At 39.5% G+C, this 25522-nt stretch overlaps 1 protein-coding gene across 1 annotated transcript in view; it reads left to right on the forward strand.

Annotated features, from left to right (window-relative positions):
- The window catches only part of SNX25 (sorting nexin 25), a 240541-nt gene that overhangs the window by 79562 nt on the left and 135457 nt on the right, over positions 1-25522 (forward strand). The window contains exons 3-5 of the mRNA XM_044681650.1: positions 6539-6755; positions 15699-15871; positions 18062-18248. Of these exons, the coding sequence (XP_044537585.1) occupies positions 6539-6755; positions 15699-15871; positions 18062-18248 (577 nt within the window). The remainder of the gene's footprint in view (positions 1-6538; positions 6756-15698; positions 15872-18061; positions 18249-25522) is intronic.

Here is a 25522-nt window from a genome sequence, read left to right on the forward strand (position 1 = left end):
CCAACAGCAGTGGACCATGGGGTAGATAGAGCAGTTTCATTGGGCAGACCATGACATCGAGTGATGTGAAAGCAATCCGTTACCTTTAGAGCTTAGTATTCAGGAAGGGCTCCTACCACAAAAGTTATTACTAGGAAAGCTAGATCTGGTTTCCTATATTCAGGAGTTCTGGTTGTGCCCTCCCTCCCACTCACCAATCCCACATATATAACCTTTTGCCTGTTGATAAGGTTTGCTATAATTCAGTCTGAGAGTCTCCAAGTCTTCAGGGTAATCACTTTTCTATAAAGAGTTCTGTCCATGCGTCTGTGGATAGATTTCTGGGAAATTGTGAGGTTGGGGGGGGGGATTTCATCTTTATTTTCCTTAATCTTTCCCTGAAATTTGACATTTCTTTCAGTCGTTAAGTGTACAATAATCACTCTTTTGATAAGGGGTCCAGAGGTTTCTCCAGACTTCCTTAGAGTTCCACAAAGACAAAAAAACTTTAAGAAGCCATGAACCACTGGGATTTTAAAGTGTAGAAAAAAAGGAGAGAAGAGGCATAAATGGAAGCTATTGTTTTTTTTTATATACAGTTATATTCTGATTGGAAAACACAATTAGAGTAACAGATTTTTTTACTGCGCATTAAGGAAAGCCCAGTCTTGCTGATGGTAGAAGGCTTGGCCATTGCAATAGATATTGTTTCAGGACTGGTTTATGTGTTTCTTCTCCCCAGAAAATTGAGGGAGAGAGTGAGGAGTGATAAGGCATGACATTGTAAATCAGTGCCAGAAGCATTATGAATAGAGCAGTCCATAAATGTGATATAAACTAAGGGTTCTAATTGGAGGCAGAGGAGATAGATCAGAGACTATGGAGCCTGAAAATTGGGACTTCTGGTCCCAATTATTTGGGGAGGCCCAGTTCACAGGAGTAAGAGAGTCATCTTGATTGAGTTTTATCCCATGCAAAGGAAACAAACTGATAAAGGAGCCTTACAGAACCATTTTTTGAAGGATGGGATGGATTTGGCAAGAGTTTTCTAGCAAACCTTGGGTTCTCGACCTAGGAACATCTTTTGTATCACTGGACATTCCAACATTCCATGTTTCAGAAGGATGGATGTGGGTCAAGTCTATGAGCTGCTACTGGTTTGCCACGGCAGGGGGGAATCACACTCTACTGAGCTTCATCAGGAGAAATGGAGAGGTACGGGAACTTGTCTCAGATTTCAAGAGTAGGCATTTGCCACAAACAACTGGGCCTGAACTGAGGTACCCACCTCCTGCTGGTGAGCTTCATTTTAAGGCTTAATGGCTGTGATGTTTATAATCTATAGAAGGAACTGCTGGGGTTAGTGATTCCCCACGTGGCCAAAATGAAGTCTCCACAATAGTATATCTGATTTCAAAGTCCAAGAATGCAGCGGGGGTTGATAAAGTAACTACTCAAATATAAAGTTACAGGATCATAGGTGAGAGCATCAGAATAGTAGTAAGTTAGAAATTGCAAAGAAATAATAAGGCTGTTTTCTGAGGGAATAACTAGAATTGTTAGGACTTGATATTTCAAGGAAACATGTCTGAATGGGATTAGTACAGATTATACTTTTATGTTATATACAACATTAGGGTTACCTTAGAATCCATCTACTTCTCCCCCATTTTAGGGAATTGAGACTCTAAGAGGTTCAATTATTTGCTCAAAGACATGCAGGTATAAGGCACAGTGTGCTACCTGCCTCACTTATCCACAGGAAAACCTTGGGATGCTTCGACCAACCAGTGAGGAGCAGTGTCAAGGCAGAGAATCCTGGGGTTGTGGAATAGGTAGCATATTTAAAATGATAGAAAGCAGGTTCAGAGGATTAGGAGGTTTCCAAGACTCAGGGGCATGATGAGGTCATGGGTTGGGATATGATCCAAATCTTTCCAAGTTGATTTCATCTTGCAGAATGATGAGTTTCTGGGGATGACCAAATCCAGAAAAGTGGCCAGTGGGGAAATGATGCTGAATGATTTCCTGGAAACCTGGAACACTGCTTTCAAGTTTCTGTGGAGGCAGAGGTCTTACCAGAGATCTTTAGGAACTTTCTGTTTTGAGCCTTGACAGACAAAAAGATACCCATCAGGTATTTTAACTGGGATAGCATAGAAGCTTTTTGGATACTCATTTGTTTTTGAGTCAGTACTAAGTTCATGAAATTTACTGAGGCTCCTGAGTCAACTGCATCCAGGACATACCTCCTCTTTTGTAAGGAGTTTGATGATACAGTGAGTATGTCTGACAGTGTTTGCAACATTTTGTCACCATGGACCACCACCTTTCTAATATAAATAGGTTTGATGCTTTCCTGAGGCAGCTGTAGTTCACTGGTTATGCATATTCGTCCTGGAATCAGGGAATTACCGAGGTCTAATCCAGCCTCAGATACTTCATAGCTATGTGACCATGGGCAAGTTCTCTTAATCTCTATAAGCCTAGGAGGTAGCTAGGTGGCTCAGGGATAGATTGCTGGGTCTGGAGTTCAAATGTGGCCTCAGATACCTCCTAGCTGTATGATCCTGGGCAAGTCATTTGACCTCTGATTGTCTAGTAAAATGATCCACTGGAGGAAGAAATGGCAAGTCCTTGCCAAGACAACCCCAAGGATAGTTATGGCCTGGGGTCACAAAGAGCTGGACCCAGTGGAACAACAAAGGACAAGAAATCTGTTTTCTGAGAGGAAAATTAAGCCTCATAGTTGGCTTTATTTGAGTTTCCTTCTATTTATATCACTGTACTTTTGTATGTTGTGCATCAGTTCCTCAAGTCTTCTCGCACTCAGATACTCAAAAAAAGATTTGTGAACTCATTGATTCGAGCATTCTTTTCATAGAGGGAGAGGGAGTAAACATTTAAAAGTACCTACTATTTGCCAGGCACTGTGCTCAGTGCTTTAAAATATCTCATTTGATCCTCAAAACAATCCCGGGAAGCAGGTATTATCATCATTAGTCTCATTTTACAGTTGAGGAAACTGAGGTAGAAGACTAAGTGACTTGTGCAGGATCATAAGTAATAAGTTTTTGAATCTGGATTTGAACTCAGATCTTCCTGACTCTAGACCCAGCACTCTATTGACTGTGCCACCTATGTCCCAACCCATCCATTCCTTCCTTCATGAGCCTCTTGCCCATATTCTCTTATAAGTTCACCACAGAAAGTCCACCAAGCTTGGACCATAAATATTCCTATATTTCCCCAAATTTCTTCTATATGGTTTAGTTTACAGCCCAATAATATTTCATGATGTAAATCACAATTTGATTGTCCACTCCCATGCACACACCTTCCTTAAAATTCCGTCTTGGGAATAGGAAATAGATGGGCCATGGGATAGGCAATGAGATAACACTAATCCATGGATAAGGGGAGAATGAGGGACTTTGCAGTGCCCTTTTCTGTGGTTACAAATAGACCAGCTGTAATAATAGACTTTAAAAGGTCAATGATTCCATCCTCCTCCCTTTAATGACTATGGGTAAGTCGTTAAGCTTGCTGTGCCTCAGTTTATTCATTTGTAAAAGTGAGGAGGAAATTGAAGCAGTACAGGGAGGAAATGGAAGCACAGAGGAGTTTAATGACTTACTCCAAGTCACACAGCCATTAAGTAGCAGATCTGAGATTTGAACTTGAGTTTCCTGGTGGGTTGGGAAAGTGCTGGAAAGGTCCATTAGGCTGGCTATGATCTCAAATGGGAGTTGATGTGCTTCTCTTCTCAGTGTGAGAAGATTAGTATCATTGGGCGAATTCATTCCAAATAGGTATATGCAAACAGCTCTTCCAAAAATGAATCTACCAGAACAAGTAGATTTCATGCCAGAAACAGAAAGAATTGATTTGTTGTTGACACCTTCCCATACTGAAGCCTACTGATCTACTGACTAACCATCTGGGTTCTGGGGAGATCGCTAAAAGTCTTCTCAAGGTTTCAATAGGGACCATGGTCCACGAGGCAGTGATTTACTCTCTGGGGAATCCTGGTGGAGAAAGAGCCATAAACAGCTTTTACTGTGCCAAGAAACCCACGAGAGTTCCATTTGCCTGGAGAAAAATCTGGGGCTCTCAGATGCCACCTGGGTTCTTATGCCACCCTTCTAAGGACTGTCTCACCCAGAAATTTGTGTCTTTCCATGTTTTCCATGCTTCCTTTAGGATGGTTAGTTGTTTGAATAGATAAGCTAATGGTTGCCACAGCTCTGATTTCTGGAGCCTCCTGCTGGGGGCAGGTAGAGCTGCTGTGGCCATGGTAAGCCTTCTGTTAGAGTTGGCACAATAAATGTGATGTGATAATGCAGAGCAGTAATGCAAAGCCAGTAATTAGGGAAACTCCTGGACAGGTGAATAGTTAGACAAGCCTGGAGATAAGTCAGACCAGGCCATTATTAAATGGTCTGAAGTCTACCAATATCCATCCAATGGCCAAGAGGCTATGGCTAAGGTGAGAAGATTGGCCAATTGCCAAGGAAATCTATTGAAGACTAGTGAGTGAGTAAACTCTCTGGCTGAACTCCATCTGCTTTCCTGAGTATGTGAGGCAGGGGAGATGGTCTCTAAAAATCAACTTGATAGTTTTGAACAAGGATCCTCCCTTCCTCTTTCCCCCACCCCTTCCCAGTAACCTCTTCCCCTGCCTGTGTTGGACCCTGTCCAGGGGGCTCTTTTCATTGACAAGGTGAGCAGGGAACCTGACAGTTGTCCCAGTAGTACCACTTCTTCACCCCATGGGATCCTCAGAGCACAGGAGGCTCAGTGACAGACTTTGCTGACCTTGTTCAAATTAGTGTTTGGTTCAGGAAAATCTCAGTTCCCTTTTACAATATGAGCTCTGAGAAGGTACATTTGGGACAGGCTGACAGCAACAAACTTAGAATTCTGAATCACAAAGTTTTATTCATCAGTTTCCTTTTCAGTGACTTCAATCAGTCCCTGGTGTCCCATCACTCCTAGGGCTAGAATATTAACCCAGATGGTTTGTCATGTGCTTCATGCAGGAATGTGCCTAGATGTGTTCTTGATCCTTGAGAGAATTACATACTTGAATCTTCAATCTTTTCACTCTTCCATTCCCTCTTGGTTTGCTCACCCACAGCCTCTTGGGTCAGCTACCAATAGAGCTAGTAGTTTTCAGGAGACAGCTTGTGGCATCGACTTCCCTTTACCACCTTCAAATCCCATTTAAAAATCCCACTTTCTACAGGAAACCTTTCCTGATCTCCTTGAATCCGAATGCCTTCCCTCTGCTGATCATATCCTATTTAGCCTGCATATGTCTCATTTATACAGTTATTTGCCTGTTGTTCCCCTCCCCCGCATTCGATTGTGAGCTCCTCAAGAACGAGGATTGCTGTTTACTTTTCTTTGTATCTCCAGCACTTAGCACAGTGCCTGGCACATAGAAGGTGCTTAATAAATGTTTGTTAATTGACTGACTGATACTCTGGCAGAAAAGTTGACCAGAAACAGTGAGAAAGATATGAAGAAGTGGGAAACTGCCTTCAGTGTTATCCTAAGACTGTGGTCTCTACCAACAGCATCCCTCCTTAGGCAAGTCATACGGTATTGTAGCTAGAAGGGATCATACCTGCATATGGGGCATTGTGTTAAGTTATTGTTAAAATGGGCTTGGATCTTTAGTCCAGGCTAATCATGCTGCCTCACACATTTAAACTTATTAGCTGTGTGACCCCGCTGGGCTCAGGTAGCCCTGCCATGGCCACTGTAAGCCTTCTGCTGGAGTTGAAATAATAAATATTATGAGATGCATTCATATCTCAATTCTTCTGCTTGCTAACTATGTAGCCTTGGGCAAGTTGCTTAGCCTCTCTGGGCTCCGTTTTTCTCATTTGTAAAATAAGAGAATTAGACAAGATGCCCTTCAAGGTTCTTTTTAGCTATATATCTATGAGCCCATGATCCTACAATCCAAATCCTTCATTTCAGAAACAGAGAAATCAAGGCTCAATAATAAAGCAAAGGGACTTGCCTAAAACCATAGATGCACTTCTGAGAGACCTCAGATCTCTTGCTTCCATTACACCACAGATTTTCCTAAGCTCTTTTATTTTGAAAGAGAACAACTTCAGTTCTTCCTCCAGTATAACTTTAGACCAGGGATTCTTAACATGAGATCTGTAAAGTTTATTAAGTATAAAAAATATTTTGGTAACTGATATAGAGACAATTGGCTTCTTTTGTAACCCTATGAATTTTATTTGGTGCATTTTTTTTAAAAAGTACTATGAGGAATGTTGAAAATTGTTATTACATGCAACTGGGAAAATATTTTTAAAAAACATTCTGAGAAGGGGTCCATGGCTTCACCAGGTTGCCTATGCACAAGAGAAAAAAGTGAAGGATCATTGCTTTAGACTGTCTCTGTGTTGTAAGCAGTGGATATTCCATAGGAGATGATGGGACTCTTCTAGAAATGGTCATTATGACTCTACTGTGTCTGTATTGCCTCTGTCATCTTCATTTCATTTATGGCTTTGTTTTTTTTCTTTGGCAGTGTTCGACTACAGTTATAGGGATTACATTCTGTCCTGGTATGGGAACCTCAGCAGAGATGAGGGGCAGCTTTACCACCTCCTCTCGGAAGATTTCTGGGAAGTCGCCAAACAGCTGCGCCACAGATTGAGTCATGTGGATGTGGTGAAAGTTGTATGTAGTGATGTTGTCAAGACTTTGCTCACCCATTTCTGTGACCTCAAAGCTGCCCATGCCAGGTAACACCTTTGAGCTGGAAAAAATATATAATCCAAGGTTTTTGTTTTCTGTTTCTTTGGGACCCAAAAGTTCCAACAGGTCATACGGCCTCTCATTTTTACTTGGGTTCAGAATAAGAATGTGTGTTGGGCTGGGAGTGGGTGTTCAACTGTGTGATGTATTTGGTTTTTCATTTTATAATGGTTCTCACAGTTAGTTTTTAAAAATGGGTTGTGTTCAATAGCAGATGCCTTTCACATAAAAATATTCTCAGTACTATAGTTACTTATCAAGAAAAAAATCCATTTTTACAACTATCTTGAACATTGTTGGACACTTTGCAAGTTTTAGTCAAATATAGTTCATGTTTCTTCTTATAGACTACTGTATTAAGAACTACTTAGCATCATAACACCATGAAAACTAATTTAGAGAGACTGTGTGATTTTTAGAAATGGTATTTGAATGTGAGAATGTAAAAAAGATACTAAGAACCACTGTTTGGGCACATTGTAAAGAATTAGTTCTTTGCTAGTGTAACATAGAGAGCTTCTTTGGGTAGCTTTATGGCTCCATAAATGAATGTGCATTTTGAAGAAGGGAGCTCAATCTATCACACTTACTAAGGAGTTCATTCCTTCTTGGGTCTACAGCCAGTGTTTTCTATATATCAGAGTTTCTTGGCCTTTAGCTTGTCGAGATGATTTTGTTCCCTTGTATGCAGGTGCACTGCAGAGAGAATGGAAGGTCTCAGAAGGTGCTGTCAAGGAACAACATAGTTTGTAACCTGGAGATAAGACTCCATCTAGGGGGGCATATAGGGTTAGCCACCCAAGAAATGTGTTTGTTCCACTATGAAGTAGTTTCACCTGGATCTCTCTTAACTTTCCCTTCTTTATGAAAAACCAGATTCCAAAGGAGTGGTGTAGTTCAATCATTCCACAACACTAGACTAAGGTGTCTAGTTCTACATGTCTACTTTTATGAACTTTACCTACAGTTAGTCAGCTTTGGAATGGCTCAGAGGTTAGTGCAGGCTCCAGGGCTAAGAATACTATTGCTTACTTCCCCCACAATTGGGCTATCCTGGCTTCATTTTAATTTAAGAAATATTCACTAAACTCCTATCACTAGCAGAACAGTGTCCTAGATACTGGCTGGGATGATGCCAAGTGCTGATAGGCAATATAATTGATGATGGGATTAGTAGGGGGTTCATCCCACAGGGACATAACTGTTTTACAAAACAATATAAAAATGTCCCAAGAATGTGGAAAACAGTGTTCTGTTAAGAGGAAAAGGTTGTTCCTAATTTCAAGGTCTCAGGGAAGACTTCATGGAGAAAAGGAGTTAGCATTTGAGTTAAGTTTTAAAGGATGAATAAAAAATTAATAGGCAAAGAAGGATAAGTTTCTAATTTAGCGAAATGAAAAGTTATGAATTTGTAGTCAGAGAACTATTTAAGATCTATTTCTGCTGTTGTGCTACTTACCTGACTTGGACAAGTCATTTAAATTTTCAGGACTTTAATTTCTTCATTTGTAAAATAAGGTTTGGGGATATAAAGTGGTATAGTGGAAAGGTTAATGAGTTATGGGTCTTGAGTTCAAATTCTGTCTTTGTTAATTATTACCTGTGTGACCATGGGGAAGTCACTTAATATCTCTGGGTCTCAGTTTCTTAATCTATAAAATCAGAAGTATTGGACTAGATGACCTCCAAGGTCTCTTCTAGTTGTAGACCTATGATCCTATAATCTTTATGACCTCATGACTAGATGATTTCTAATATTCTTTCTAGTTATAAATCTTTGCTATAATATAGGGATCTGTATATGGGTTATATTCCCAGTAGATAAAGTGTTGGCCTTAGGATCATGAAGGCTCATCTTTATAAGTTCAAATCTGGTCTCAGACACTTACTAGTTGTGTGACCCTTGGCAAGTCACCTCACCCTGTTGGCCCCAGGTCAACATCTGTAAAATGAGCTGGAGAAGTAAATGGCAACCAGTTTAGTATCTGAACCCAAATGGAGTCATGAAGAGTTGGACATAATTAAAATTTTTTTGAACAATGATTGCTCACATGTTTTAAGTTCTTTGACCTCATTAACCACCCTGTGAGGGTAGGTAGTATATTAATTTTCCTATTTTATAGATGAGGAAACTAGGGTTCAGAAAAATTAAATGATTTAACCATCATCACATAGTTAGAAAACAGTTAGGATTTGAACCCAGCTCTCCTGACTCCAATCCATTGCTCTTTTTCAACTATACTATGCTGCTTATGAGAGATCAGAATGTAAAAATTTCTAACATTTTAATGCAAATCAGTCTCAAATTTTTAGACTTTTCCAATATGTGTATAATTAACCAATAATTTTACAATAATTAGAGAGTGAACTTTGTTAAGTATATCTGAAGCAATTTGGTAAATGTTTTGCTTTGCCTCTTGCTACATAATTAATTTTTTATTGATGAATTTGGCAAAATAATTCAGTGTAATTTTTTTCTTATACTCTGGTTTCCATGGACTTTCAATTTGTAAAATGACTTTCAATTTGTTGTATTGCCAAGAAGTTTTATAAGCTTCTAAAGGGCATGCCTCCTAGCAGAGTGCATAGTGTGACTTAATGAACATTGACTGCCAGTTGAATTGGCTTCCTGCAGGACTTTTGCAGGTGTTCCAGGTACAGAGTGGGCCATGGAAATCTATTTGGTGGTGTTTGCTCACCCACTCCCACTCAGAGGCATCCTATTCAGATGAGTCATTTCATCTTCAGAGATCATGTGGTCCAACCCACTCATTTCAGATATGAGAAAGCTTTACTATTCGATATATTTTCAGAAAAAAAAACAATATTAATGCTTTTTTTTGTCTTTGAAGCAGTGAAGTAAAGAGAAATGGAAGTTGAACAAATTAACCATTTTCTCCCTCATTCACTGAACTCCTGGGAACAAGTCTTTTTCTCTAGAAATGAGAAGAATTTTTTTCTTTTTGAAAACCAAGACTGTCCTATACTGATTATTTGTCTGGGTATATGTGTTCCAGCTGCGTCATTTGGAGGAAATACTGTTTGTCCAACTATTGTTCGAAGTCTTCAATGCAAAGAGACTATATCTTGCAAAGTGAGATTTTGAGATACTCAATTAATTTCCATTTTTGAAAATATTTTTCAATTTCACTAGCATCCTTTTCCAGTGCCTCATGGAGGTGTGGAGGAGACTGTGAGTAGTGGAGTGCAACCTTTTGCATATTCTCCAAAATTCAAAATGTTTCTATTATCTGAGGACCGGCTTAGCTAAAGTTGGCTGAGTCTCATCACCAGAAGGTTGACCACCAGGTTTGGTCACAGGAACTCAGGAAAACCATCTGTTACGACACAGACGAATTACGACCTGCCTTAGTGGGAATAATACTCAACTTGATAAGATGATGTCTTTGGAAGGAAAAAGTACTCTTATCAACCTATAGCTTCAACTCTAAAATATAATTAATAGATTTTTTAGCATTTAAGAATGCTCAAAATAGATGAAGAAAAAAGGAAATAAAAATGTTCATATTTAAAATATCAAAGAAACAAAAAAATTTAATATAATGTAGTAAGATCAAAGTATAAGATAAATCCACGAAAACCCTTGGCATTTCTGTGAGAAAAAAAAACAAGAAATGGATAAAGAGAAATATAGTTTGACAAAATGTATCAAATAACAATAATATCTAGTTTTTGTATGGTACTTCCTATGTGCCTGGCACTGTGTTAAGTACTTTATAATTATTATCTCATTTGGTCCTCATGTATAACAACCCTGGGAAGTAGGTACTATTGGTATTATCCTCATTTTATAATTGAGGAAACTGAGGCAAAATGACTTATCCAGTGTCACACAGGTAGCAATTATCTGAAGCTGGATTTGAATTCAGGTCTTCTTGATGCCACTACTAGCACTTTATCCACAAAGCCAGTGAGCTGCTTCATTAAATGTTTAGATGAATCCATTAGAATAACCTGCAGTACAAAATAACTTTAGGAGAAATAAAAGAAAATCTAAATAATGGAGAAATATTAATGCACATGAATATTTTAGCCAATATACAATGTCTTTGAAAACAAGACCAATTAACCTATTGACTTAATGCAATATCATTCAAAATACCCACAGGTTACAGGGCAGAGAGCAAGTTGTTTGCATAGGAGCTAGTTTCCCAGTGAGTGATTGGATGAGATTTCCAGTAGGGTCTAGGGCAGTTCATAGAGATAGTGAGTTAGATGAATTTACATTCACTCCCTCACACCCATCAGGAGACGTCAGCCCCAGAACAGGTCTGACTTCTAAAGCTGAGTGGAACGTGGAAACTCTGGATGGTTAATAGGGAGGGTTAGTGTTCCAGGTAGGGAAAAGAGGGCAGATGGAAAGATGCTCAGGTTAAGCCCTAGTGTCCTGGCAGTTAAGGATGGGCTGTGAACGTGCTGTTCTCCAAAAGAAGATATACAATTATCATTAACCAACTGAAAAATGTTTAAGCTAATTAAGTAATAATCAGAAGAATCCAAATAAAAACAACTTGAAGATTCCACTGTGTGCCCATTAAATCATAAAAGAGAGTTAAGAATAATAACATCCCATGTTTGGTAGGTCTATGAAGAAACAGGCACTGTTGGGAGTGGGGGCTGTAAATTGGGGTGGTTTTTTGGAGAGCAGTAGAGCAAGGTGCCGGAGCTTCTAAGCTGTTTACAAACTTTGACCTATTCATTCTGCTACTATAGTCTAAACATGTTGTTGAAAGAAAAAGACCTAGCTCGATAAATATTCATAGCAATAGTGTTTACATTAGCAAGCAATTAGAGACAAATTTATGTGTCCACCAATTAGAGAATAGCTGAATAAATTATGGCATATAAACATTACAGGCTACCGTTGTTTTATAAAAAAATTAAAAGTAGGAGGACTTCAAAGACATATGGAAAATATATTTGAAATGATGTAAAATGGAAGGGAACAGAATTAAAGCAATATATATTCTCACCCTGATGATGTAAAAAATTATTAGACTAGTAGCAACAAAATCTGGGGAAAACATATACAATCAGATGTGGAAATAAGTATGAAGTTAATCATGTCAATGTACACTTTTTAAAAACAACTTACCAATCATGGAGTTTATGGAGTTCATGTTCCATCTTTTTTATCTTTGTGCATTTCAATATCGGTTTTTGTTGAAAGTTACCAAATTTAAAGCCAAAGGATATAAAAGGGGGGAAAACACACACAAAAAAAACAGTAGTGATGATAACAGAAATAGGAACACCAAGAGGTAGGATGGTTTAGGAAGGAAAATGAAGAGTTAAGTTTTTTGAAGTGTCATTTATTGTCCAGTGTTTCAGTTATTCAAGATTTTCTTGGCAAAGACACTAGAATGGTTTGCCATTTCCTTTTCCAGCTTATTTTTCAGTTGAGGAAATGGAGATGTCCAGGGCCACCCAGTCTGAGGCACATGTCTGAGGCCAGATTTGAACTCATGAAGAAGTTTTTCTGACTCCAGGCCTATGCATTATGGTGCCACCTAGCTCAAGTGCTGTGTATCTTGAGTTTGAGTTGCTGGCAGAAGGACCAGGTCTCTAGAGGTCTTTTGACAATGATCAGGAATGTGAGTGGGGAAGCTAAGGAAGCAGATCAGGATTGGAGAGAGATCTCTGGGAATCGTACACATAGAGAGAAGAATTGATGATATAGGAGTGATGACATCACTAAGGGGAAAAATGTAGAATTAAGAGCAAGAAATCCAGAACCCAGCCTTAGAGACTGCCCAAATATTTGGGGGAAGAGAGGACAGAGAAGTAGGTGCCACGTCCCCAAAACTAAGGTAGCAGAGAATATCAAGAAGTCTTCCTTCTATGAGGACTGACTGAGAAAAGTCTTTCAGCTTAGTAATTAAGCAAAGTCATTAGTAGTCTTTGAGATAACATTTCAGTATAGTGTTGGGAAGGGAAGTCAGATTGTTTAAAGAGTGTTTAAAGAGTGAGTGGTTGGTTAGAGATGATTTTCTATATTCTTCTTATTTTTAAAAAACATTTATTAATATTCATTTTTAACATGGTTACATCATTCATGCTCCTACTTTCCCCTTCACCCCCCGCACCCCCCCTACCCATGACCGAGACACATTTCCACTGGTTTTATCATGTGTCCTTGATCAAGACCTATTTCCAAATTGTTGATAGTTACATTGGTGTGGTAGTTTCGACTCTACATCCCCAATCATGTCCGCCTCAGCCCCTGCATTCAAGTGTTTGTTTTTCTTATATGTTTCCTCTCCTGCAGTCCTTCCTCTGAATGTGGGTAGCATCTTTACCATAAATCCCTCAGAATTGTCCTGTGTCATTGCATTGCTGCTGGTACAGAGGCCCATTACATTCAATTTTACCACAGTATATCAGTCTCTGTGTACAATGTTCTTCTGGCTCTGCTCCTTTCGCTCTGCATCAGTTCCTGGAGGTCTTTCCAGTTCACATGGAATTCCTCCAGTTTATTATTCCTTTTAGCACAATAGTATTCCATCACCAGCATATACCACAGTTTGTTCAGCCATTCCCCAATTGAAGGACATACCCTCGTTTTCCAGTTCTTTGCCACCACAAAAAGCACAGCTATAAATATTTTCATACACGTCTGTTTATTTATGATCTTTTTGGGGTACAAACCCAACAGTGGTATGGCTGGATCAAAGGGCAGGCATTCTTTTATTATAGCCCTTTGAGCATAGCTCCAAATTGCCATCCAGAATGGTTGGATCAGTTCACAACTCCACCAGCAATGCATTAATGTCCCAATTTTGCCAGATCCCCTCCAGCATTCATTACTCTTCCCTTCTTTCATTTTAGCCAATCTGCTAGGTGTGAGGTGATACCTCAGAGTTGTTTAGATTTGCATTTCTCTAATTATTAGAGATTTGGAACACTTTCTCATGTGCTTATTGATACTTTTGATTTCTTTACTTGAAAATTGCCTATTCATGTCTCTTGCCTATTTATCAATTGGGGAATGGCTTGATTTTTTATACAATTGATTTAACTCCTTGTATGTTTGAGTAATTAGACCCCTGTCAGAGTTTTTTGTTATAAAGATTTTTTCCCAACTTGTTGTTTCCCTTCTGATTTTGACTACATTGTTTTTGTTCGTACAAAAGCTTTTTAGCTTAATATAATCAAAACCATTTAATTTACATTTTGTAATTTTCTCTAACTCTTGCTTGGTTTTAAAATCTTTCCTTTCCCAGAGATCTGACAGGTATACTATTTTGTGTTCACTTAACTTATTTATAGTTTCCCTCTTTATATTCAAGTCATTCACCCATTCTGAATTTATCTTGGTGTAGGGTGTGAGATGTTGATCTAAACCTAATCTCTCCCATATTGTTTTCCAAATTTCCCAGCAGTTTTTTGTCAAATAGTGGATTCATGTCCCAAAAGTTGGGCTCTTTGGGTTTATCATACACTGTCTATATTCTTCTTGGTGCTTTTAAGGTTTTTTGTGAAAAAATGAGGCCATAAGTCATAGTTAAGAAAGAAGCAAGAATACTTAAAAGTAAAAAAAGGATTTTCCTGTAGTTATCAAGGTGATTTTTGAGTAGCAGAAAGTTAATCTATGTTCCTATGATCTTTCAACTGAACATTGGAGATCTAGGATTGTTCTTAGAATTGTAGGATTTCAAGCTAGGAAAAGAGGAGACTTTAAAGAATATCTTTAACACCCTACTTTAAAGGTGAAAACACTGAGGCCCCATTTAGGAGTGTAATTTTCCCAACGTTAGGCAGAGATAGTAAGTAGTAGAACAAGGATTTGGATCCAGAAAGTCTGAAAATCCAGAATCCCATGCTTACATGCCATTGCCTCAAAGGTTAAGATGCTTGAGGCTACTTGTGGAAAGCAATTTGGAACTATGCTTCAAAAGCTATTAAATTTGGCATGTCCTTTGATTCATGGATATTGCTACTAGGACTATACCTCAGAGACCAAAGAAAGAAGAAAAGGGCCTACATGTACAAAAATATTTATTAGGAGCTCTTTTTGTCGTAGAAAGAATTGGAAATTGAGAGAGTGTTCACCAATCAGGAATTGACTGAACAAATTATGGTATATAAACGGGCTGTTAGAAATGCTAAAGGGGATGGTTTCAGACAAACCCAGGAAGATTTTATAAATTGATGCAAATCAAAATGAGAAGAACCCGGAGAAAAACTTATACAATAACAATATTGTAAACAATATTGTATAACTTAGGAACTCTGATCAATAACCATAATTCCAAAAGGCTCATTATGAAACATGCTGCCCACCTAATGAAAAACAGGCAATAAACTCAGAGTGCAGACTGGATCATCATTTTTTTCTCCCCTGTCCCCCCACCCCCATCTGTCTCTCTTTCTCTCTCTCTGTCTCTCCCTGCCCCCTTCCTTTTCTTTTTTCTCCTCTCCCCGACATGGCTAATGAAAGAATTTGCTTTGTTTTACTGTACATTCTATTAATAGAGTTTTGTTTTTCTTGCTTTCTGAATATATAGGGGATGGGGATGTGGGAGGGGTAGAATTTGAATCTAAAAAAAATTAAATAAAATTTAAAGTTTCTTTAAGCTAGTGTATCTGAGTGAGTTTCTCCCTAGATAAGTTTTCCACGAGACTCTGAAATCAAATCCCCTCATTTTACAGAATAGGAAACTGAATTTCATGAAAATTAAGCCACTGGCCCAAGGTCATGCAGGTGGTAAGTGACAGAACTGGGATTTAACCTCAGGAAACTGTGGGTGTTGGTAATGTCACATGTTAAAAATCTTTTTTCACATGTGTGTCTGTTTTGTTCATTTGGGCACCTTTTCTTTAATTATGTATAAATAACAAATTATCTTTTTAGATGACTCACTTCTATCATTTTTCCTACCCCACTCCCCCTTTCCTTCTATTTTTAGACAAGAAGAGCAGCCGAGGCCCTTTTTATTACATGCATGCTTGAGGAACTCGGATGAAGAAGTAAGGTTCCTACAAACATGTTCTCGGGTTCTGGTGTTTTGTCTCCTCCCCTCAAAGGATGTCCAATCTCTCAGCTTGCGCATAGTCCTTGCAGAAATTCTCACAACAAAAGGTAGACTTACAAAGTTGAGATTGCTTTTAGATGCCTAGATTTCTGTGCATACTAATGTGTTGATAACACTTTTTTATGGCACATACACTCACCCTGTGCTCTGTTTTGGAAGTGTGAAAATCAAATTTCAAGAATATTTCATGTGGAAGTAGAGCAGCAAAGAGAGCATCCTTTGGACATCCATGAGAAACATAAAAATAGATGGTGACAGATGGCCAATGAACAATTTATCCTCTTTATTTTGAAATGAGAGAGCTGTTCCTTCTGCCCTCTACAGGGAAGCAGACATTCATGATAGCCTTTGTGTCAGCTGGGGGCATTGATTAACACAGAACCATGGACTTAAGGCTGGAAGGAACCTCAGAGGGCTTCTAGTCTAACTCCTTCATTTTACAGAAGTGGAAACTGAAACCTAGAGAGGCATAAATATATAAATATCAGGGTAAGGCAATCTACTTGAGTCTTACCCTGATAGAGGATCTAAGTAGTGTAAGATTTAGAATTTCTCTGACTGTGGTATGGTTGGTCTTTGAGCTTCTTGATTTGTTTTTCATCTTTTATACAAATCCAGAGTCATTTAAAAAGCATTATAGCCCTTTGAGTGTGTTCTAAAAGAAGTGGAATGAATAGCTATGCCCAGCAAAATCCTTAGCCTGAAAGGTGAAAAAACCCAAAGCAAACCTTGAAGAACCTGACTCAAGAAGAATATATCCCAATCCAGAATCTCAACACACAACTAAATTGTTATTTGCTTAAATTTACTTTTAGGTAAGAAGTTTGTACTAAAAGGCTGAAGGCTTTGAGAAGAGAGATTCCAATCTGTGCTCTTTCAGTACAACTCCAAAAGGTTCCAGTTATGGAATGATAGAAATTTAGAGGCAGAAAAGAGCCTGTAGTCCTCTAATTTTACAAATAAGGAAACAGACTCAGAAAGGAGAAATTATTGTGCCCAAGGTCATACAACGAGAAGCAAAACTTTTTTTCTCTTTTTTAAAATCCGTGTTCTTTTTCTTTTAAATATATAAACATCATCAACCTTCCTCTACCCCCAGAAGTACGTCTAAGTAAAAGGAACCACTTCAGCAATGAAGTCTTTCATATCTATCTATAGTTCTTCTGTGTCCTGAGGGAGAGAGTCATCCTTTGCCACCAGGCCTATTGAAGTGTCACTTGGACAAGCCATTATTTTTTCATCCAGGGCTTTTCCCACCATATACTCTAGTCTCTGCCAGTTTCTGTGACTCAGAGACAAGTGGTCATAAAGCAGTTGGTGACCAACATGGAACTCTGCAGATGAAAGAAATGTTTAACGATGCATTTGCAGACTGTTTGGTTTGGTGTGCATCATTATCTCTAGAGTGGCTGGCTTCTAGTAGTTAACCAACAGCACCCTTAAAAAAATTGGGGGACATTTTCAAATCTGAGATCAGTACAGAGAGCTTCTGCTGTCCCCAAGAATATTTTTTTCTGTTGTTCTGTTGTCACAAATAAAACTAGCCTGGAGTCTCTGCTGGTCTATCACAAGAGTGTTGGCTCCTCATATTTTTGCACACTAGAGTGGTTGAAACATCTGGAACCTCATTTAAGGTACAATCAAAGATTTCAATGTGCAGATTTGAGATAATTTTGTTAGTAGCGGGGCATGGGATCCTGGCGACTTCTTTTCCTCAATCTCCCACCCCCATCTTTGTTCTTAATGGAGAAAATTTTATGTCAGTATTTGGCAGCACATATAGAAATAATGGGATCACCCTGGACCATTTCTTTGGACAGGTGAGAGCCCAAGTATGAAGATTAAAAAATAAAAACAACAAACAGCATCAATGAAACAAAGAGATTGCTTTGGCTATCTGTGTTAGGTGAGGCAGCCTAATGTAGGGGCTAGAGTTTGTCATGAAGACTTGGCTTGGGTTCTTCCTCTGACACATACTGGCTGTGGGACCTTGGGCAAGTCATTTAAATTCTCAATGATCCATGTAACGAAAAATATAGCCCAACTTGCACCGGTAAGGGGAGTTTTCTCTAAGCCAAGGAAATCAGATCTGGTCCCTGCCAAAAAATAATCGTTAGGTTATGCACGTGTCCAAAATGCAACCTGAAATGTGCATGTTGGTATATATATGTATATTAAAAAAGAAGCAAACCGAGAAAAAGGAATGGCTGCTCAGCAGCTTCTTCTGTCTCCTTCAGTCTTACAGCCTGTGGTGGAGTTGCTGAGTGACCCTGATTATATTAACCAGATGCTCCTGGCCCAGCTGGAATACAGAGAGCAGGTGAATGAACATCACAAGAAAGCCTACACTTACGCTCCTTCTTACGAGGAGTTCATCAAACTCATTAACAGCAACTCTGACGTTGAGTTCCTGAAGCAGCTAAGGTATCTGACGTTCACTCCTCGCCTTGCTCTTGACCGGGGCCCGTTACCCGCTCGGGTCCAGCCCTGTGATGTGAGGGAAGCGCCGAGAAAGGAAGCCCATAAATCTTGTCATTTAATGAAGTCTAAATTAAATCAGCTCTTCCTTGAGGCAGCTGGAATAGTTAATTTTCCCATTGTATCTGATTAGTGCAAATTGAAAGCTACTTGGTTGTTAAGGGCACCCGCTTACTTTCTCTGGTACCCAGAGGTTAGGGGCTGTTGGAAGGGGGTCCTTTTCTTTCTCCTTAAAATACAATATTCAGCATGGGATAGTAGAAAGAGTGCAAGATTGGATGCTGGAGGATCTGGCTTCAAATTTTAACTCTGCTCTTTTTTAATACCAGATGGATTTGGGGTAAATCTCTGTCTGACTTTGGAGTTCAGTTTCTTCACTTATAAAATTATAAAATTATGGACTCCCTGCCTTTTGAAGCCCCTTCTAGCTCTAAATAGTCAATACCTATGGTCTCTGTTTGAGAAGCAGTGCATTATAAGAATTATAGCGCTAGCTTGAATATATAGCACTTACTATAGACCAAGCACCGCTTTTAAACACTGTTCAATTTTGATCTCAGAAGAACCCTGAGAGGTAGGTGGTGTTATTATTCTCCAGTGAGGAAAGAGAAGCAATCAGAGACCAAGTGACTTGTCCAGGGTCCCACAGCTATTAAACCTCTTGGGCTGGATTTGAACTCAGACATTTCTGCTTCCAGGATTGTGCTCTATCTATTGCATCACTTGTCTGCCATAGGGAATAGAGAGCTAACAGTGGATTCAGGAAAACCCAGGTTCAAATTCTGCTTCTCACATGCTGTCTGTATGACTCTGGGCAAGTCTCTTAACCTCTCAGTGCTGTAGATAACTTTATAAATTGTAGGACAAGGTATTGACATGCATGGACAGGGGGTGGTCCTTCCTGGTCTCTGTCTCTGCCAATGACATTGCAATGGCCAACATTAATAATTTCTGTTGCTCCTCAGCACTGGCAGCCTTGGTTCAGCACTAGAAGTGATCAACCTAACCCCAAGTAGAGCAGAGAAAACAAATGCCAGTCCTCTCACGAGAACCCATTCACACAGAGGGGCCAGAGTGTGAGGAATGGATTCTAACACTCCTTCTCCAAGAAAATTCCATTTTCCTCATCCATTATCCAGAAAATGCTTTTAGTTGAGTGGTAGCAGTGGTTGTTTGGGGTTGTCGTCTGAATATTGCATTCACTTTCTGTTTTCAGACATGGATCCCTAGACCTCTCACTTCTTTTCTCACCATTTAGTGCTTAGCCTGATGGTTACTTCATTTCTTATCATCACCTCTTTCAGTAAGCATACATGGTAAAACTCATTTTACCCACTTAGAAGGCAAGTTTCCTTCTTATCAGCAACTTTGGTAAAGCAACCACCTTTAAAAAAAAGCATTATACATATATCAAATTGGGATTTCATTCAAATAAAGAGAAAACTGGAGCTCCTGCCAGTGTACGCCTCAATTATTTCTCTTTCCTTGTCTGACTCATGTCCAACCCTTCTTATCTCACATGGACAACCAAGGTTGTGTTGTCTACTCAGAAATCACCCATCCTTCCAGGGCTAAGTACTATGCCTAGCACATTTAATAAATATTTATTTAATAAATTTAATAAATATTTAATGACTGATGAGCTCATATTTTCCCATGCTTTTTCTTCTCTCATGCCTGATTGTTGGGAAACAAAAGGCTTCACAACTTCTCCCTTTCTTCTCCTTCACCTAAGCAAACAATGAGACCTCTCTGACATTTCTAGTAGTGACAAGGGCTTGTTACTACTAGAAATGTCAGAGAAATGAACCTTGTCTCCTTCATATTTCTCCCATCCTCTTGTACTCCAAGAAGCCTGACTCTTCCCAGAAGGCACCGCACCCAAAATCTTTCATCTCCAATGGCAGATGCTTATTTTCTCAGATACCTTCAGGACTCCCTGGGACAGAAGGAGTAAGCAGACTCTGTGATCCCATATCCAGACTTGTTCTCTGCTGCCATCACTCAGCAACCTCTCCTCCTCCGGGGTTTGTTCCATCTGTCTGTAAGATCACCTGCTGAGAAATTTCTCTTTCTTATGATGTTAATCTCATAGTCTTTCCTTGTACTCCCAGCCCTTATCCTCCTATTCAATAACTTCAGTGTATCTATTGATGTTTCTTTGATCACTCTTGGATTCATCGACCTTCTCTACTCCCATGACTAACATTCTTACCATGCCTTAGCTGCCAGTGTAAATGTTCCTACTGTAGATCTTATCATCATCCATAGCATTGATACTTTCCAGATTTCTAACTCTGCCTTTTCTCTCTTAGCTTTCCCTCTCTATCAATTCTCCTAAACCTTTTCTTCATCCTCATTATAGACTCTAGTTTTCCCATTCTTCCTTGTTCTTTCCATTCATTATACTTCTCCTGACTTCCTTTCCATCTTTTTGACCCTATAGTTAATGACTTCAGTTATATATTGTCCTCTGTCCTTGAATCCCTTGCTTCTCTAGGCTGTTATCTTGCTAAATTGCAGTCCTGGAAGATTTTTCTTTTTCTATTTATATGCTCGTCACTGTCACTTAAGCCTGCTCTTTCACTCAGGATAACCTCCATTACCTTGATCCTTAAAAATTCTCCCAGTCCATTTCCATCCATCTAGCCCAGACTCAATTCCATGATCTGCCATTTGAATGATTCACTAACCAGCACCCTAGAATTCCTACCTACATCTAACTTCTCCCCACCCTACACACAGTTTTACTATTCCAGATTAGATAACTCTTAAATCGATCCTCTGTGATCTACCCCCTCCTACCTTTTCAGTATTTTTATTCCTTATTCTCCATCACGGACCCTTCAAACCAATGGCACTGGTCTCTTGGCTGTTGCACAGACAAGACACTCCATCTCTCTCATAGGGACATTTCTCCATCCTGGAATGTTCTCCTTTCTCCTCTCTGCCTACTGATCTTGGTCTCCTTCATACTAAAATCCCATCTTCTACAACAAGCTTGTCCCAACTTCTCTTAATGCTAATCCCTTCCCTCTCTTATTTATTTCCTGTTTATCATATAAATAGTGTATCTGTGCCTGCTTATCTAGTTTCTGTCTCCCCCATTAGACTGTGAGCTCCTTGAGAGAAGAGACTGTCTTTTGCCTCTTTTTGTATCCCCCTTGACTGTGGAGTAGGTGCTTAGTAAATATTTACAGACTGATGGATGAAAATTTGAATAAGAATTATACATGATGAGGGGATTATAATCTTCTTTGGTAGATAAAATATCTATATCAGCCAATAGAAGAATTGGCTATAGCAAGGAATCAGGATACCTCTTTTTCTAAGACTGAGAGGAAAGAGGAGAGAATGGACAATGATGCTTAATGATACAGGATGCTTAATGATATACAGTCTAATATCTTCAGTTGACATAGTGAAGCAGACAGCCAAGAAATCAGCTCTATGTGTTGGGGACTAGAAAGCAGGAGGCAGATGGAGTTGATGACTTGAGAGGCGTGTCTAAAAGTTGATTGTTTTTTTATGACTGTGGGAAGACAACAAGAATACAGTAGAAGAATTAATTATTAAGTTAAATTGAGGGCCATCTGAGGTTACATGTTATTTGTGGATTTCCTGGGGTTAAATATTGTCTTAGAAAACTACAATTTAACATTAATAATTATTTACATTATATTATATTTTAATTTATTTTATCTAATACTTCCCAATTACAATTTAATCTATTTTGGTAGAAGCTTGTAGTCTGAGGGCCATGGATTTAATATCTCGAAAGTCACCCTGATTTTTACATTTGAAGAAATTGAAGTTCAGGGAAATGAAATGACTTCCTTGCTCAGGGTCATATATGAAGTGTATATCTAATGTGGGATTTAAATCTAGATTCTGAAGTTTAAGGTGTTTCCCCTGTTTCATACTCCTACAAAGCATATGTATACATGATATTAGGAACAGATTAATTTGAAGGGCACTAGTCATTTTGTGAAAGTGTCAGGGAGAGCCTCAATGTAGGGAGTGACACATGAGCCAAACTTTAAAGGGGCCTAGAGATCCTTTGTGGGCTGCTAGATGGCTCAGCAGATAGAGTGCCAGGCCTGAAGTCAGGAAGACTCAACCTTCTGAGTTCAAATCTGACCTCAGACACTTATTAGCTGTACAATGCTGAGTAAGTCACTTAACCCTATTTGCCTCAGTTTCCTCATCTGTAAAATGAGCCGGAGAAGTCAAGGCAAATTACTCCAGTATCTTTGCCAAGAAAATCCCAAAAGGGGTCAGAGAGTCAGACACAACTGAAAAACAACTAAATAACAACAAGAGAGCCATTAGATTGTAAAATTCTTGATGTCAAGGACTGTCTTTTGCCTCTCATTTTCCCCCAGAGGTTAGCAACATGGCTGGCATATGATAGATACTTAAAAATGTATTTATTCACTTATTTGTTATTGATCAATCAATTAATCAATCTATCCGTAGATCCATATCTATCTATCTCTCTGTCTCTGTCTTTATCTCTCTCTGTGTCCCTGTGTCTGTCTGTCTGTCTGTCTGTCTGTCTGTCTGTCTCTCTTTTGGGAGAGGCAGCCTGTATCAAAGCCTACAGGATTTGGAATGTTGTTTACAAGAAATAGCAAGAAGGTCTATTTTGGCTGGACCTTAGACTTGTGAAAGAGACAGATATGTAATGAGGCCAGAAAGAGATGCCATAATCAGATTGCTGCGGGCTTTAAATGCCAGGCTCTAAAAACTGATTATGTGCTCTTGCAGAAGGAGCTTGAACACATGCTGTCTAATGGCTTTCTTTCTCTGCTCTGTTGGAGGCACGACACTGAGTTGGTGCTCCTGCCGCTGCTCTTTCTGAGCCTGCTGCCATTGAGGTTCTGGGTCTCCACGTTGTGGGAGCCGCTCTGGCTTTGTGCTCAGGGTTCACATTGGATTCAGGGGCCACAGAGCGCCTTGTCTCTGGGTCACAGAGTCAGACATTGGGATTCAGATTCTCGTCTGCTCCCCCCTTGGGAGCCGCCTCCCTAATATTTCACATTTCCTTCAACAAAGGACAAGAATGGAAACCTAGAGATCAAATAGCCATGGGGGTCTGCCCCTTGTTAATGTCCTCGACCCATTGGACATTGTGGGGAAGCCTCTGGGACCTTTCTCAAGAGAATGTATTGAAAAGCACAGAATACACAAGCTTACAAAACAAATTTGTATTGAAGTATACTTAACAAAATATATTTTTTCAAAATTATCCATTTATCCAAATCACAGGAAAATAGAAATCAGAGAGAGTGTACTGAGGAGAATATGTAGTAGACAATACATAGTGAAGGAATGCTCCCAGGGGGAGAAAGAACTTAACTCAGCTGAGAGAGTCTTAGATCCCACCCAAAATATGTTTTTAAAAAGAAACTTTTGGACCCCACGTTAGTTGTAACTCTTCATTTTACACATGAGCAAATGAAGGCCAAGCAGGTAAAGTGAATTGACTAGAGAACAGAAAAGTTATAGGTGAGAGCATGAGGTAGGGCTCCAATCTGGGTGATCTTATTTCAAGTCCAGTGTTCTTGCCATACTGCAGAATTATTTGTGAGGTGGTGGTTAAACTTTGCTGATTTTCTCAGGCTTAATTCAATAAATGCTAGGAAGCACCCATTTACAGAGCACTGTGCTAAGAATTGTATAAGTTCCTAGCCAAGATGTGGCCTTTGCTCTCTGCATTCTTTTAGCCTCTAGTTGAGTAGGGGCATCAGGCACCTCTCTGTCTCTCTGTCCTTCTCTCCCTTTCTTCCTCTCTCTTTGTCTCTGTCTGTCCGTCTCTGTCTCTGTCTCTTTGCCTCTGTCTGTCTTCCCCTTCTCCCTCTCTGTCTCTGCCTCTCTCTCTCTCTCTCTCTCTCTCTCTCTCTCTCTCTCTCTCTCTCTTTTACACACACACACACACACACACACACACACACACACACACACACACACACACACACACACACACACTCTGCGGTATAACAAGTATCTTAATGATGCCCCAAAGTTCTGTATCTATGTGATGGCTAAAGAGCTAAAAGGTTTTTACTAACTAGGGAGATTAGGGAAAGGGCCAAGGACAAACATTTATAAACATCTGTCACATGCCAGGTACAGCACTTTACAAAGATTATCTCATTTAATTAACCCTGGAAGATATCTCTATTTTACTGTTGAGGCAACTGAGGCAGCCAGAGGTTATGACTGACTCACAGGTAGGAAGTGTTGGAGGCTGGATTTGAAATCAGGTGGCCCTGACTGCAGGCCCATTACTTTATTCACTGCATCACTTATGTTCTTAGAGGAAGTCGCTTTTCAATTGGGTTTTAAGGTCAGGAGAAGAATCCTATAGGTGGCAAAGGAGAGGCAAGGCATTTTAGGTATAGGGAATGGGACAAGCAAAGTTCCAGGGGTGGGGGGGGAAGTACAGTGATTGAGTCAGGCTCAGAAGTGGGGATGGGGTCTTGCTTGATACAGATGGTATCTCAGATCCCTTCTGGCTCAGTGATTCTATTATCCCAGGAGTATGCTCAGTTTTACACACTAGGTGAAAATGAAAAATACCTTTTAAGACTACTTTAATTATTATTCTAAACCTACTAAAATGTATCTATCTATCTATCTATCTATCTATCTATCTATCATCTATCCATTCATACACACACACACACACACACACACATATATATATATATATATATATACATTTTTAAAAAGAATGATTAATTCTATCAGTAGGCAATAGATTTGTTAACTGTTAGAATTAGAAGGGAATTTAGAAATCACAACCAGGTGGCTCATTTTAAAAGAAGGGGAAACTGAGGTCTGGAGGGAAGTGACTTGATGAAGGTCTCTTTCCTAGCAGATGAGCTAGTGCTCAGCACCCTCCGACCTTGTAGCCCAAAATATGATCCTTTTGGTCAAGGTTGCTGGGAATTTCTCCAGAGTTCAGGCCTCTTGCCAGCCTCCTCCTCTCTCTACCATCCCTCCCACCCCATCCACTGTGAAGTACCCTCCAAGGAGTGATACTACCAGCTCCCAATGGCTTTTCTTCTTTCCTTTTGCCATTGCACAATTGTAAAGCCTTCTCTTGGTCTTGAAGCTGAGCTGACTTTCTCCAGGCACTGTGTGAATTCATCATCTCCTGGGGGACCCTGGGGCCTCCTCTTGGGTTTCTCCTTGTTTCCAAAGAGGGTGTA

Source organism: Gracilinanus agilis, chromosome 6 (assembly GCF_016433145.1).
Source record: "Gracilinanus agilis isolate LMUSP501 chromosome 6, AgileGrace, whole genome shotgun sequence".
Classification (NCBI taxonomy): Eukaryota; Metazoa; Chordata; class Mammalia; order Didelphimorphia; family Didelphidae; genus Gracilinanus; species Gracilinanus agilis.